At 42.5% G+C, this 17126-nt stretch overlaps 1 protein-coding gene across 2 annotated transcripts in view; it reads right to left on the bottom strand.

The window, feature by feature from the left end:
* The window catches only part of ARHGAP18 (Rho GTPase activating protein 18), an 897817-nt gene that overhangs the window by 349270 nt on the left and 531421 nt on the right, over positions 1-17126 (bottom strand). For both annotated transcript variants that reach the window (XM_086926994.1, XM_086926995.1), the window contains exon 7: positions 2947-3038. In XM_086926994.1, coding sequence (XP_086783120.1) covers positions 2947-3038 — 92 coding nt within the window. The remainder of the gene's footprint in view (positions 1-2946; positions 3039-17126) is intronic.

Here is a 17126-nt window from a genome sequence, read left to right as displayed (position 1 = left end):
TGTCGCCTTTGCTTTATACAGACTATGGGCCTCATCACAATGCCGGTTAGACAAGCAAACTGGAGGGTCCTGCTTCACAAATTACATGCAACTGCCTTCACGGCGGTCGAAAAATTTACGTTTCCTAATGCGGCTTGTTCTGCAGGCTGCAGCACAAGCCACAATAGGGAAAACACTTTTTTAAAACATCCATGCTCCGTGTGTCAGGCACGATGCAGTGCCTGCCACATGATGCATGGGTATTTCCCCAGGCCTATTAGCGCAGGCCGCGGTGCGACAGAGGCCCTGCTAGGGGCCCCTAAAGTCTGTTCTGACTGCCTTTCTATAGCGGTTGAGTGCATTTGGTAAAGCAGTGGGACGGAGACACTTTTGCCATCTTCTGTCTGAGTTTCACAGCAAAATCCTGCCCTCTTTTTATTATTTGTATTTGGGTTAAAAAAAACGTATTTGTATAAGATCTGGTGAGAGTGGTATGATGAGGTCATCATCTCCTGAGAAGTGGCTTCAACTCTAAGGAATTATGGGCCGGATGTATCAAAGGGTTTCACCCATTCTGTGTCAATTGGAACATGTGTTCATACATATGGCCCTAAATGTGTTAGGAAATCTTTGAAATGAAAAAGAAAAAGGTCTTGTTCTATAGGAATCCTAAATATGCATATGGTATTTTTGAACTGGATCAAGGACATGTATCATCTATATTTGAAGCTAAGTTAAAGGTTTACCTCAAGCAGGCCTCTGTTAACTTAAGGCTTTGTTTGGATATTGCACTAAAAAATAAAAATTTGAAGTGATAAGGAATTTATTTATCTTGAAAAAGAACCACAATAATAGTTGATATACAATATGGACCATAAAGTTAAATGCTTCTGGACTCTTTGCTTAAATATTTCACCTTTAAATGTTTTAACTTCTAATTAGCATAAAACATCAAAAAATATGCAAACCTTTAATTGGAGTCTAGGATTGAAACAAATGTATTCGTCCCACTTTGTTGTTATATCACTGTAAGTTCATAAGACCCCTTTTCTAAAAATATCATACACGAAGGACAGCTGAAGCCACACATTTACTCTTCTCACATCCCAATGAAATGCATTGTATGCAAGTTTTTCACTTTGTTAAACGTTTTAAAAATTTGTATTGAATGATCTGTCATAATTTCTGTTTTTAAGCAATGAAATTGATTGCACTGTGGTGGGTAACTGGTTTTATTGTTTTAATATTATGCCGTCCATTCTAGTATTTACTGTATTAGTTGTTCATGCTGACCTAGTCGGAGTACTAAATCTTGAGATAAAAATTGATTGATCAGTGAGAAATTTAAAAACTATAACATGTAAATGAACACACTCTGTCTTTTCCCACTTGTCACCCCCCAGCAATTTCATTCTCTCTGGAAGAGCAGCATATATTGCCAGTCCATTAAAACATTCCTCTATTTTTTGTGACCCACAGACACAATTCAATTTCATGAGTACGGGGAAGAAAAGACAAAAACACAAAACATGTATACCAGTGACTTCTAAATAACTCTGTTGAGGAAACAGGTCAACGTGACAATATATTTGTTCACCCATTAATTTGATGGACAAGCATGCTATATCAGCAGGCATCTATGTCTACTTCATTGGAACTTTTCAGCTGTGTCAAGTGGACCCTAATTCGTGGCAGTTTTACACAGTAAACTAGTGGGCTTATTAGGAGGTTATCAGTTGCATGTAACTTCTTTCTATTGAGGCTTTTATACCTTGGAAGGCAGGAGTGAGTCTTGGTTTGATTGTTTCTGGCCTACAGCATGTAAACGTGAAAGACTTTGAACTGTATTACATCCCCATCATGGTGCGGTTTTATGCCTAATCTACTTTAGATATTGAAAAGAGATAGGACAAGGAGACAAAAAGACCCATCCCGTTTTTAAACCCTATGTCCAATCTCAAGACATGTATGGCAGAGAAGGACAGAGAGAACAATCTTTGATCTTTGACTCATCAACAAGGCTTAATAAAGTTTGCTCCTGCCAATCAAAAGCTACTATTTTGGCTGAAAAATCTATTTTAGATAGAAATAGAAATTCATTCGTTCTAGTCCAAACAAAGCTCTTTTATTTAGCAAGAATTGGTGGAAAATAAATTTTTTTCCAAAAAGTTAAGTTTTATTCATGCTGAGACCATTTTCCACATACTATTTTTTGCCAAGCTCTTTATAGTGCTTCCTGTTTGTTGATGGTCTCAAAGAAATAATTAGATTATTCTTTTACTAATCATTCAATTACTCACGTGTTGGTTTGCTTTAGAAAAACACATTTAAGAAACAGAAACAGACAAAATAGTTCTGCTGTTTCTCAGCTGTTTACGGGATGGCTTCTTATAAGGAGAATAAAGAGTGCCTTTTTGTTCTCTTTCATATTTTAAATTTGATCAGGGATTGCAAATAAAGCTTCTCTAGAGTTTTTTGTGTGTTTATTCTGTTACCATCGGTCCTGCTATGTGAAAATTCAAACTAATTTTTGTTTATACAACTGATAGATATTTTCGGTCTTCTAGATATTGTACATGCTTTTCTAGCCAGTGGTATTTAACTGACAACTCTGTTGACGCGACAACAACTATGTGGAAGACTGGATCTGTGTTTCTGTCCAGTAAATTACGATACCATGCAAATATAAAAATATAGTACCCATAAACGTGAAATCAATAGAGGTTTAACTGTAAGTATTATTTTACTTGTCTAAATTCAAATTATGAATTGTTGCTATTGAAGTCTATCATGTCAACCTTCTGACAGTTGGTGCAAATGTGGAAGACTAGGGACGACTCGTGATTTAGTTGCCTTCTTGCTACACATATATTCTTAAAAATATGAATAACAGTGCATATGATAACACACTGTCGTAGAGGATACAACACAGAAGTAGAAATATGCATTCATATTTATGTATCCTACCTTGTGAAAAAGGAGAGGTACTCGAGTGTTTGGGACTTTCCTCTGATCCTGTTCCAACAAAACGGAGAGGGGGACTCCAAAGAGACCATAGTCTATTTGAACAAAAGACAACCAGCGTTAATTTAATAGCAGTTGGCGAAATGCAAACAGTCAATATTTTTAACACCATTTCAGAGGCACCAGTTAGTACACTTTCTTTAACGATTTTCGCAGTGAAGGAATCTGCCTATGGATTACTTTGCAGCAAGGAAAGTACTTTAGTAGACAAAAGCATGTAATTGTTATATTCCATCCGTAATTGTGAGGCCTTATAGCTGACTCCGAGTGTCCTGCACAAGCCGCTGCCCTTAACTCTAACTGCACAGCATTCGAAGTGCATCTGACCCATTAAGACGTTTTTCAGAAATAGAACACTATGCATGGGCGAGGAAAACTCCCAGGAAGGAAAAAGTTGAGTACCACTGGAGGCCAGCACAATCGAAAACCTAATTCCGATTCTAGAGGTCTGCCTCATAAACTCAAACCACACACCCAATGTGGAGTTCAGAGTAATCAGAAAAAGAGGATATTCTGAGGCAAAGTATCCCCTGCTCTCAATAAGAAACACAATAACCAAAATAACCAAAAAAGTTACCTACTGGAACAGGTTACTGGAATATACGAGACAAAAGAACACTGCCTTAAAGCAAATGTAACCCCAACAATCTCCAATTGCAAGGGAGACAATCTGCAGAGAATCTCCCAAACATGAAGGGAAAAGAAATCAGTGGAACTTCCAGTTTAAGAAACAGAAAAAAACTTTTGGGTGCAGACTGGCTCAGTAGATGGCACAAAACCACCCCAATCATGGGGATCCAAGACACAAACACAAGAATCTCATGAAAAACACACAGACTAACTATGCATTCAAGCATACAACCAAAGACAGGACACATCTTGTGCCCATATTAAAATATCAGGGCTTCGTACACTGGCAAAGAATGGTCCAATATGAATCTACTCCTTTGTCTGTAGCAAAATACTCATCATAGCATCTGCTTCCCACCTATATTTCTTAGATGACTGAAATGCATTACAGAGGCCCATTAATCGTGAAATGACAATGCAGGGGGCAACACCATTGAAGTAACTAACATTGCCAAAACCAATAGGTCTCACCTATTGGCTCTGTCGATGTATTTTAGACATGTTGTACATCAGTGTGACTGCTTTACAGAATGGCTACATCTCAGGCAAAAAAGGGCTATGAAATGGCCAGCACTGGCCATGTCCCAGCACTTTTATTTTTGGCAAGAGGGATGCAGGCAAGCAATACAATGTGGGAGGGTGACAGGGAAAGAAATACAACGTGGGATGGGGTGGGTAAGAGGCAAGCAACACAATTAAGGGGGTGGGTAAGAGGCAAGCAACACAATTAAGGTGGTGGGGAAGGTGCAAGCAACACAACATTGGAGGGGTGTGGGATAGTCAAGCAACACAATCTGGGTGGAATGGGCAAGCAGCACAATGCAGGAAGGAAGCAGGAAGGACAAGGCAAGCATCAACAATGAGGCAAGAATCAATTGATGAGACGAGCTACAACAACAGGGCAAGTGACAACAACGGGACAAGCAACAACGAAGGGGAAAGCAACTACACAGTGCGTTTAGGGAGAGGTTGACGACCTGCAAACACATGCAATGTAATGGACTGCTGTAAAATGAAATTGTGAGAAAGGGTACCTCCAAAGTATAGTGTGAGCAGTGGAAGGTCACACTGGACAAGAAAGTGATACGTGGGCCATGCTTCAATGGAGGGTAAAAAGCATGAATAGGAAGGGATAGCAGCAAGCGCTAACCAAACAAAAGCAACAAAATGAGAGTGAGGATGAAGACCACCTAAGACAAGCAATGGAAGGTCACTAAACTCGATATAACAAAAAGAAAATGTCTTTCTGACAAGTGATAGTACAAGCGCAGTCTCTTGCAAACACTACAAAGCAGATCTTTTTCAAGCCACACCCGGATTTAGTTAGTCTATAATAAAAGTAGACAGGAGGAAAATTTCATAACTATTTATGAAAAACAGGTTACAGAAGTGGCTTAATGGAATGTGTCTATACAATACGTTATATAACCAAAAAAGAACACAATAGGTCATAAATGACCTTCAAAAACCCTATAAAACCCACCCCCATTTAGCATGGCTCAGATTCTTTAGTAATGTCTTAGAAAGTTTGGTGCTCCTGCTTTCAAATATACTGTAGTCGCCATAGGCAACAAACCATACCAGCTTCATCTGAGCACGGGCCACTGTGTGATGGCAGCTGCATTGATCTTAAAAACCGACCTCAATAGAATATGCTTAGAAAATGAGGCTGCTTTTGCACATTTGTGACTTAGTTCCACTTTGGGTGTCTTGTTGCATGAAAACATCACACGTCTTATAGCTGAATCAGAGTATAATCACTATCACATGCGAGTAGGAACCTCCCTCTATCATCCAGCAGTTTTTGTGAGCATCTATGCCAGTGAGCAACAGTTTCTGAGAGCACCAGGGACAGCTCCTCTGTAATGGCGGAGGTGTGTTGCCCCACTGCCAGCAGTTGTAACTTTTGTTTTATTTATCTCTGTCGAAGTTACTTACGTCCGAAAAGAGGGGAGGGCCGGGTCATAGCAGGGAGGCTATGTGCACTGTGCACTTATAAGCACGCATGTATGTTTGGCCAGCCATCTTAGGCCGGCCAAACACACATGAACACTTATGTTTCTCAAACCCAGCTGTACTTTACAGCCGGGTTGGGGAAACCCCAAAGCCTCCCAGGCACCATCTGAGCAGCAAACGAGGCAGGTCAGACCCATCCTGGTCCAGCTCTATTGCTAGAGTGCAGCTTCTGTATTGGGTAGGGAGTCTGTGAGTTTAGGCCCATTCACTCCTGGTCTTTCAGGACGAGAGAAGCAGGAGGAACAAGGCGGTCGGCAGAGGGAGCAGAGCGGCAGGTAAGTGATTTTTTTAAAATTTCCCAATGAACCCCAAACCCCCCCCCCCCCCCCGCCCCCACCTTCCTACTGGGTTTGATTGGCGGCAGCAGCCACTGGAGAGCATCAGTCATTGTTGGCACCAATAAAGATATCATACATATTTGTGTAATCATTAATCCATGTGAGTACCAATATATGAGCACAAATCTATGTGAGCAGAAACATATGAGCAAAAACATATGTAACCACCAAAGTGGGCATACGTCTATGTGTGCACAAATGTATGTGAGCACATAGTATGTCTATGTTAAGTTCTCAAATCTTTTCACTGTACAACACCATACAGACTGCAAGCATGCTCAGGGTAACCTGCTAAAATCCCCACTTTACTCTACTGTATGGCACACTCCATACATCTGAATTCAGTGTCCATTGCTGTTTAGTGTACAGCACAATCTACTTTGTGAGCTCAATCAGTAGCTCTAGCTAACGTGACACTACTCACTGGTGTACAGCACGGTGAGTGGGCTGCTTTGAAGTTATAGTGCAGTACAATACACATTGTAAGCATAGACAGCGTTTCCGTGAACCCTGTTAGACCTGGCATCATTGGCGTGAGTCTCCCTTCCATTTTGATGGATTGCCTCCTCTGTTTTGATATGTTTTGCTGGATTTATGCTTTGGGAACTGGGCCACTGCTAATCAGTGCCACTGTGCAAGTGCTCCCTAAGTTAAATTGATGTACTGATTGGTTACTCCATGATTGGGTTATTTGATTTAGCTGTCAGCCCCTAGTACAGTGCACCATGTGTGCCCAGGGCTTGTAAATCAAATACTGCTGGTGGGCAGCACTGGTTGTGACACCCACAAAAGCAGCTTGTAAAGTGTGTTACAGGTCTGCCATTGCAAGGCCTGTGTGCATTCTAGCACTGCCATGTCGACTTGGCAAAGTGCACCCACTTGCCAGTCCCTAAACCTTCCCTTTACTTCGTATTAGACACCCCTATGGTAGGCCCAAAGGCAGGGTGCATTGAAGGTATAAAGTAGGACAAGCTCTGATGTGTGTAGCATGTTCTAATAATAGTGAATTACAGCCATTTTCGTTTTTCACTATTGAAGGCTACCTGTTCTCATAGGCCAGAGTGGGCAGTTAGATTATTACATACTTATAATCCTAACTGACTCAGGGGACACGGTAGAAATTCGAATTTAGAATGCCTGAACTAATGAAATACATACACTTTTAGAAAGTAGGTATTTGCTTGCCTAACCATTTGAGCCTGCCTCTGCTGGGTTGTGTATTCCTTGGCTGGGGCAGCGCGGTGGTGAATAGAGAGATCTGCATCTAGATGAGAGGGAGGAGTTGCACCTGGGACCTGAATAGGGCTGGGCCTTCCCTCTACAATGCTGGCTCCACCCCCTGTGGCTTGTCTGATGTATCTGCCCTGCACTGTAAAAGGAGAGGAGGAATCATGTCAACAGAGTGCTCCAGAGCTGTATCTTCCCTCCTCTGTGCTTGCTCCACCTCCTGTGGGGCGGCTGATGTCTCTGTCTTGCACAGTGAAAGGAAGAAGAAAGTCATGTAAACAAAGCGCTCAGGAACTGGTTTGGACTAGGCAGAGGCCTCTCTGCCTTCAGAGAACAAAGGATTTTGGGGTATAAATATTGGGACCCTGATCCCAAGAGATTAGATCACTTCTGGAACAAGAAACCTTTCTGCCAAGGAGAAGAACCAAGGAAGCTGCAGGAGTTGTACTGCCCCTCTGCCAGTGTGCTGTTTGCTGGGTTTGCGTGCAGTGGTTGCTTCATTGCCAAAGGGAAAGGAGAAGGAACTTTGTAAGGACTTTCATCTACAGAATATTCTCCAAGGGCTTGAACTGTGCTTGCCTCCTATTGAAGTCTCAGAGACAAAAGACTTCACCTCCAGCTCCCTCCTGAATTTCCTTGCTGGGAATTCTGACTCCAGTCACTTGCGTGTCGCTGGGAGCTGGAAGCGCGATGCATCAAGAAGAAGCGTGTCGCCGCCGCAGCTGAAATCATCGCAACGCCAGAGTAACATGCCCGTGCCTTTGTCGCATCTCTCTGGAAGCGTGTGTTCATCGAAGCTGCCTGCTGTCGCATCGCCGGAGAAGCGTGACACCATCGAGAGAGTCGCCATCGCATCACCGGAGAAGTGCGTCACAGGGCCTGTTGCGGCTCCAAAGTACAGAGTCGTCGCAAGGCTGCCAGGGCATCATAGCATCATCATCGCATTGCTGCATCAAGGGTGCCATCTTCGCGCATCGCAACTGGATCGTTGCATTGCATCAAGGCGCCATCTTGCGCACCGCTACAGGCCCGCAAGCCGAGAATCTACGCATCACCTTCGCTCCGGTAAGGCTCACGACGAGTCCCTACTCTGCGCAAGCATTGAGGCAGGATGCAACTGTTCCCCCAGATCACGGAACCAACGCATCTCCCCTTTTGCGAGCCTTTTGTTTACTTTGAGTTACGCAAACAGGTACTTTGTTGCATTTACCATCAACTTGAACTAAGAGACTTTAATCATCTTTTAAGTAATCTTAAGTGTAGTATTGTGGATTTTTCTCATTTGTGGTCTTGTGTTTAAGTCTATTTAAAGAATACTTATTTTTATAAAACCTGTGTTGTGTCCATCTGTAGTGTTTTCACTGTATTACTGTGTATATTCACAAATGCTTAACACACTGCCTCTGAAATAAGCCTGTCTGCTCGTGCCAAGCTACCCAGGGGGTGAGCAGGGGTTATCAAGGAGTGTAATCCCCTTATCCTGACTTAGAAGTAAGGGTCCCTATTTAGACAAAGGTGAATGCCATTGCCAACAAGAGACCCCCAGATCTAACAAACCCTTTACCATCTACTAGCGCACAACACTCTTTAGGCAAGCCTAGTTTTTCTTTCTGCTGCATACTAGAGTGCAACACAGTGCACTTGGCAAATGCGATCAGTATGTCTGAATATCTCCATTACTCTCCGGTGTACAGAATTGAGTGCCATGTGAACAACCTGTGTAACTGCAACAAATGAAGGACGGAATACTGAATGATTCAAACATTCTCCCCCAGTCAAGAGATCTGGGTTAAATCCATTGTTCTTTTGCCCACTACGCCACTCCAGTTTGGACCCAGGAATATGCAAATCAGTCTGACCCTGTGCTTCATGGGTCATTGGGGATTTCAGCTTACAGTGAAACAACACAAATTAACCTTTGCTCTATACTTTGAAGGCTTTCCTCTCCGACCTAAACTTCACCGAGTGCTGCAACAAACCCATCCACAACAGGGGTGTGCCACCCTTGACTTAATCATAGCCAAATACAATGTTACACAACTGGATGACATATCACCTTGTGAATGTCAGGACATTATATAAACAAGAGAGGGACTGAGGGCATTTGTTAGAGGTCCAGCACACATGTCCCTGGTTCGACACGGATATCATCATCATCATCATCATTTAGTCTTTATTTCGACAATGTTGTCATAAAAGAGATCACATAGATTATGCAGTTCAAAATAATGCAATACATTTAAATAAACAATAAAAGGACAATTACAACGTCTTCTAGCAACGTGTCATTACCTCACAGTGAGTGACAAAGAGCATTATAAATACATACATTCGGCCATTCCAACTTTCCCATCCACAATTAAAAGTCAGCTTCCAGGGTGTTTACAAGGGGGAAGCTGTTGGATCCTAGTTCAAACAATGTTCACATACTTCCTCCTCATATTCCACATTGATGTCAAAAAATTTGTTACAATGAAGACAATTAGAGGGGAGAGATCCGTTTTAAGTATTCTATAAATTTCCGAACATTGCTTAATCCCCATATTTTTACATAGGGGATAATCCACCTCCTTCTACATTTTCGGTAGCCCGGGCAGAAGAAAACAACATGTATTTCATTATCCAGCTCCGAGATACACCCTGGCCCAATTTTGGGGGAGGATGGATACCACTTGCTCGTAAGAGCCCTAATGGGCAAAGAGCCATGTCTCCATTGGAGGTACAACTTCCTAGAAACAACAGGACTAACATCGTCGAGGACACGGATATCAAAAAAGAGTATGCTGTTCCTGAACTGGGGAGAGGCGGTGCGGGAAGGTCATGTTCTGTTCCAAGAATGGATACAGGGGGTATCCCTTTTGGGGAAAATAGGGCCCTCACACACCCAAGGGTTTCATGCTTCATCATAGGGCATGCTCCTTGTCAGGCCGGTGCTGCAATGCCGGTCGGGCACCCTATGAGGGGCTCTTTGTCGGAGATTTGTTGTCCCAAGCAGTTAGGTGCAGTGCAGGTGAGGGGTCTGGTGGTGTAGTTGTGCGTATGTGGTGTAAGTGTGAAAAGATTTAGAAATGGTGGCCAGTCGTACTCCAGGGTAATAGTTTTAATCAAATGAGCCCACTGGTCCCTTTTAAAAAAGGTAATGGAGGCCACTTAGGGAATGATGTCCAGTAGTGGCTATTAGGTCGACATGTTTCTTGCCTATGAATGCCAAAAGGATCATGCGCCTATTCTCCAGGACATCTCCCTGATCTCGCCACTCCTCACCAGCACACAAGCCCTGCCAAACCACAAGACTAAGGGCATAACAAATATCAAACAACAAATCACAAAGAGTGTTGAGGCAAGAGTCCTGCACCTATTACCTATGATGGCTTAATAGTATTGTGATGGTGCTAAAAAAAAAACAGGAAGTGCACCCCTCTCCACTTCCTATTGGGTAAACCCAAATACAATCAGAAACAACAATTGGAATCTCATTACAATTCATTGAAACATAAAACATCCATGACGGATAGTAGAAGAAGCTGCTCCAAAGTTTTTTTGTAGTCAAAATAATTGTTCTCTATTGATTTAATGTATTTAGACGTTTATGATCCAAAGATTACAAGTGATTCTTTTAGCCAATAATTCTTTTAGTCAACGCGTTTCGTCTCTGTCGAGTCTTCTTCAGGGCTCAGAATTTTATATATGTGGTTTGATTGTATTCCACTAGCAGAAAAAGGAGTTCAGTGACACAAATAAATATAGTGCCTCAATAGTCATCTGAATATGATGCACGTAGAGTAGATAACAAGAACTGCAGGGTGGCCAGCAGCAATCAAAAACATCTGTGCTCCAAAGTTGTAAAATGTGTTTACTCTAAACAAATCTAGCCGCCAACCCGAAATATACACTGAACTTTTATTCATAAAAGACACCGGGCCGGTCTTGTATCTGAATATCAACAACGTAAGCAACCTACCCTCTCCTCTCCAACCAAGTAAGGTATATCAGACGGTACATCAGACAGCACAACGGCAGCTGCTTAAAATTACCTATGGATAGTCCGCAGATGCTAGGAAAAACTCAGCAGCAAGAATACCAGACGCAAGTACAGAGGAAATAACCAAGGGCAAGGAAGAAAATGGCCTACTAAACCAAGAGCTATGGGATCATCTGGATCCGGCTGTGCTCAAACACAATGACAACCTGAATGGGAGCAAGAATGATGGCTCAGGGCAGGACATGAGTTACCCAGCAGCAACAAAAAAAGGAGGGAAAGAAAGCACTAACAATCATAGCCCCCCATACACACTACGGAAGAGACTCTGGATAAAAGGCTTCCACAGCGAACGATCAAAGAGGGGCAGGAGTCACAAGTATGCAGCCAGTCCCCAAACAAAATCACCACCCCAAGGGGAGATACAGCACTCGTTGGACTCTCCCAACATGATAAGGCATTGCCGGAGGCAGAACCTAATCCAGAAAAACGCATCATCACATAACAAAAACCATGCATGAGTCCACGGAGATCACCATAGGGAACAAAGACCTCGACACAAAATCAATCAATATGACAGCTGAAAAAATACAAATCATACCCCAAACAACTACGTAAGATTGGCCCACCAAATTCACAAAAAGTTGCACGAACAACTCACACATGGAACTGCTCAAGCTCAACTAAACATGCAAGGGATACACACATCAACATCCCAGGACGCCGAACCAGAGTCATCCTACCTCACACCAGAGGAATGGGAAGAATTGGTAGCCACATATTCCATCGCCCCTCAAAATGAACAGCTAAGGAAAAAAACATCAGCCCCACAAAACATATTATTGACAAGGACAAACCGCAGGAAAAAAAGACATTTAAACCTCATTGCTGCACACGTCCATAAACGTCATGCAATACCAATCCGATAAGATGGATATTCAATTGTCACTTCTCAATTCACTCTCCATCTTCATCACAAACATCAAAATTGGCAGATCTCAACAACCTGGTCCGAAGGGCCCAATCGAAGACACATTTCAAAGACATTTACCGACAGCAATAGATAATCTCCTCTCTGACATAAGAGAGGCCGTAACAAACAAATCAGTAAACAGATGTGTCCATTTGAGAAAAAATTAACAACCGACAACGAAATTGAGAACGCAGGCTCTGGCTCAGGCCACCGTAGAAACCGACACCAGAAGCAAGGCAGCTTGCGGCAAGAGTGGACCTAACAAAATTAGGTCCAAATAACAACTTACTGAGCCTAAGAGCCCAATCACCATTAAAAAGCAATACAGCATCTACTAGCAAATCCACTCAAAAAAACTGTTTTGGCAGAAAGCAAGTAACCCATTAAACAGCAGAGGAAACAGAGGAGGAAGGGACAAAACCAAAAGCTAACAGAGACCACATCGCTCAGTAGGGGAAAAGCTCACAGCTCTGGCTATGAGTCAGTGGAAGTTCGACAAGACATCTCAGCCTTGATGGACAATGTGACAGACCTAGATGGAGACCCAAGAGGAAGGCTGACTCGGAAAGGGAGGTTAGAAACCGAAGGAAGCAACTCTTCCAACAAACTATATAGCGACAGTGCTGTTCCTAAGCACGAACCCAGAAAAGGCAGAGAAGACTTAAAAAGGGATACAACAACAACACACACTTGCACAGAGATGGTCCGGGCAAACGAAAAGTGAACCCAAGGTCAGGCAACAACAACAGAAGAACGTGTTGAGTCAGGAGGTGAACAAACAGAGCAGTTTAATAGAACAGACAGGGCCATCTGGCACCACAACAATTGTGCTCCATCCGGAGTATAAATCAAAGGGACGGATCAATATAGTCAGTCAGTCAGTCATAAAACTTTTATTCGGTTACATCATAGCGAAAACATAAAAAGTACAGAGATAAAATATTACAATACATATAAAAAATCTCAATGTCATAATACATTTAAAAACTATTATCATTTAAAACCATTGCTAAAAATAATTCATTGGGATACTAAACAAGAAATGGAGTAAACTGAAACTCAAGATTTACAGCGAACTTTTAAACATGGTTTTAAAAAACAAGCTACGCACTTAGCAGTGTATTGAGAATCCAGAGACTGCAGAGCCAGATAAGCGGGCCAACATGTTCTCAGGCCCATTTTTCGCAATAGTGGAATAATCCAGCGCTTGCGAGAAAGCTCGTAGTATCTACAGAACAATATTACATGCATTGTAGACTGGGATGATATACCATCACAAGGGCATTTCATTGGATTATGTGACCAGTCCTGCTCTTTTGGGAATGTAACTAAGCGAAAAAAGGAATTAAATCGGAACCTAGTCAAAACATATTTTTCATAGTTAGTTAGATGGAATGTTAGATATGGTTGAATACCCAAAGCAGTCTGGACTGATAGAATCTGTACATTTGAGGGTTTGCTTATTTCTTTGGAAAGACGTAGTTCGCTAAGATGGGTTAGGCATAGTTTCTTCAGGTATTTCCTGGTGGTATCTGTCATTGTAGAAGGTTCTAAGAAATAAGTAGTACAGTTCAAGTCCTTGAGGAAATTGGAGACATACAGGAGCCATGGGATTTTACTCCAGCTTGCCAGAGCCAAGCAATCGGTTATCAGTGAGCGGGTTAGATGGCATTGTGTTTTGGTCCAGATACGGTGTCACAACAAGATCGGCTGGCATCTAATATTATCTGTCAAATAATCAATACCCAGCTCGATGTGGCAACCGTATGTTGGGGCACTTTGAGGTACTGCCAGTAAGTATTTTAGAAACCCATTCTGAACCGTTTGCAGGGTATCGGTGGGAGCGTAACCCCAAACCCCTGCGCCGTAGGTTGCTACGCTATGACATTTTGCGTGATAGATTTTTAGCAACTCTACTGGGGCAGGCTTACCCAGTTTCCTCGAAAAGGAAACTAGAGCGGAGGTCGCTCTCTGAAAAAGTAGCTTTTTACTAATCATGGCTTGTTTCCAGGATAATCTGTTGTCCACTAAAATTCCTAAATAGGGATATTCCCTGGTGTGTTCCAGCCTAACTTGATCAATAAAAACTGGTTTAGGATTCTTCGTCCTAGGACCGATATGCATGACAAAGGTTTTGTTTTTATTCACTTTTAGGCCTAAAGAGAGCATAAATTGACAGTATTTATTTAGCTGTCTTTGTAGCTGATTTAAAGTGCTGGCTAAAATTACGGAATCATCCGCGTATAACAGAGCGGGAATGGGGCGGTGATTAATGGATGGAAGATCCTGACTCCCTTCGAGCATGGCGGCTTCCAACCCATTAGTATATAGATTAAATAAGAAGGGAGCCAGGACACAGCCCTGTCTAACACCTTTATTGACAGGAAATGGTGGAGATAATTCACCACCAGTCCCGTATCTAACACATGCGGTAGCGTCTGAGTAGAGTTCACGAAGGAATTGGATAAGAGGGGGATCTACCCCCAATTCACCGAGAATGGACCACAGCCTTGAGTGAATGACAGTCGAACGCTGCGTTAAGGTCGACATAGACTAGATACAGGTTGCCACTTTTAGCCCCCACATATTTACCAATCAAAAGGGCTAGGTTCAATGCCTGCTCAACAGTACCAAGTCCCTCCTGGAAACCATACTGGAGATCTGTCAAGATGTTATTCGTAGACGCCCAATCCTGGAGGCGTTCCAAGATCAGCCGGCCAGCGACTTTCCCCAAGGAATCCAGGAGGGAGATGGGCCTGTAACATGCTGGATTGTTACGTTCGCCCTTCTTAAAAATTGGGAGCAAGATGGAAGCGGACCAGGAGTCTATTAGACCTCTTTTTGTGACTGCTGCCATAACCTGAGTGACAAGAGGTGACCAGAGTTCCGGACTATGTACAAAGATATCTAGTGGAACCCGGTCAGGGCCTTACCGGTTTTAGAAGATGACACCGCATTAATGACCTCCTTATGATCAAAGAGAAGGTCAATGGGAAATATCTGGTCCCCGGGGGGTCACCTGCCACATGAACCTCATTGTTGGTATCCTCGGGGGGACCACCAAATATCTTTGAGAAGTGGGCTACCCACTCGTCAGCCGTCACTGCAACATCAAGATGTTGAGAAGATGACACATCTACCAAAAAGGGTGATTTTACCGTACGCCAGAAAAGAGAACTGTCTTTGCGTAGGCAGCTCTCATGTAATTGGGCCCACAAGTTCTTCTTAATTTCATTTCTACGGTTGTGCTGTGCCAATTTATAAACCTTTCTAAGTTTATTGATTTCAGCACGATCTCTGACTGGGTCATGGAGAGCTCTTTTTAAGTCAGTTAGGGCTTTACGGCAGGTTGGATTAAACCAGCCTTTGGTTTCCGATTTTCTGGACTTTTGATTACGAAACAACTCTTCCTGTATAATTCTAATAATTTCCAAGAAGCTGGATATAATCAGCTGGGGTGAGGAGTCTAATGCTAAGCAGTTATTCATCCATGGAAGGGCTCTGGATACCACTTTACTAGTAATTGCTACTGGGTCAATTTTAGACCATTTTACAGAAAAGCCGTTTACTTTGTCCATGGACAACGTTTGTTGATTCAGTAGACTGGGCCTGGTTAAATGAGGTAAAACATTTTTAATTGACAGGCTAACACTATTAGGAAAGTGGTCACTACTAATATCTGAGCCTGTTTTAAAAGTTTTCAGTTTACCCTTTATAATCTGGGAACATAGAATGTAATCGATGACACTTGACAGACCCCTTCCATGAAACGTTGGCAAGAAATCGGCGGGTGGATCTACAAGTTCATTCGCATATTTCATCTCTAGTGAAAATAGACACTCATTTAGGAAGTTACCTAACTTCGTATGTGTGAAGTGTGTCAGGGAGCATCCATTTTCGTCCTGAAGACCACAGGTGCCATTCTTATAATTATTACATAGTGAAACATTAAAATCCCCCCCCCCCAATCACATAGGAGGTAAAGGAAATGTACTTATTCCGCTGTTCATTTAAAAAAGATGTAATTTCAGTTAAAATTTTAGCACATTCAGTTGACTGAAGGTTGTTATAAAAATTAACCAAAAAATACAACATACATTTATTATATGAAACCCTTAAGATTTGGTAATTCTCGCCAGACAGAAGAACAGTTATATCCATAGGTGGTAAATTATTTGCGGTATATACTGCAAGACCTCCCTTAGGTCTACCAAAAGTTCTAGATCTAGCTGGGACATGATATGTTTTATAACCTAGGAGGTGTATAGGCTCAATGGCCCAGGTTTCCTGCAGGCATACTCTCTGGTGTACACTAACTGTGCCTAACCATAGTTTGTGATTTATCTTGGAGCGGAGACCGGCAACGTTCCAAAATAGAACAGAAAGGGTCAAAGTTGAGTTTGTCGGGTCACTGATTTCAAGGGGAACGTTGGAGGCTATTATACCTGTCAGTGGATACAGATCTGGCACCGGGACATTTGAATGTATTTTAGGGGATTCGTTAGGGATAATAGAATTCTCATAGATTAAACCTGTGCTGCTTCTGCTGAACTTGGGAGGACTACCTTCCCCACATTACCAGATGTCTCATTTATAGCAACTAGAGACTCTGGTAAATCAATGGTTATTTCTATGGAGGAAATAGGTGTTATTATTTTTGATTCCATCATCTTGTCGGAGATTACAATTAAAGAGGGGGAGCTTGAAGATGTTTGTAAGGTTTAGACCGAGAAAATAATGGGCCCGAGCTTCCCTGACCAGTACGCGATGGTGGTCAATCCACCATTTCTAGACAATTAAATCTATTTGCGACTGGTATGCCTCTCCAACCTACAGAAGGAGCAATATCTCTACCTCCATATCCTGACAAATCAACCCAATCCCTTCTCCTATCCCAGTTTCCTACTTGGGTCCAGTTCCATTCTGGGCCTTCATTATAACAAGGTGTTGGGGGATAGAA

Source organism: Lissotriton vulgaris, chromosome 6 (genome assembly GCF_964263255.1).
Source record: "Lissotriton vulgaris chromosome 6, aLisVul1.2, whole genome shotgun sequence".
Lineage (NCBI taxonomy): Eukaryota > Metazoa > Chordata > Amphibia > Caudata > Salamandridae > Lissotriton > Lissotriton vulgaris.
The sequence above is the reverse complement of the archived record's forward strand: the minus strand, read 5'-3'. Positions and strand labels throughout refer to the sequence as shown.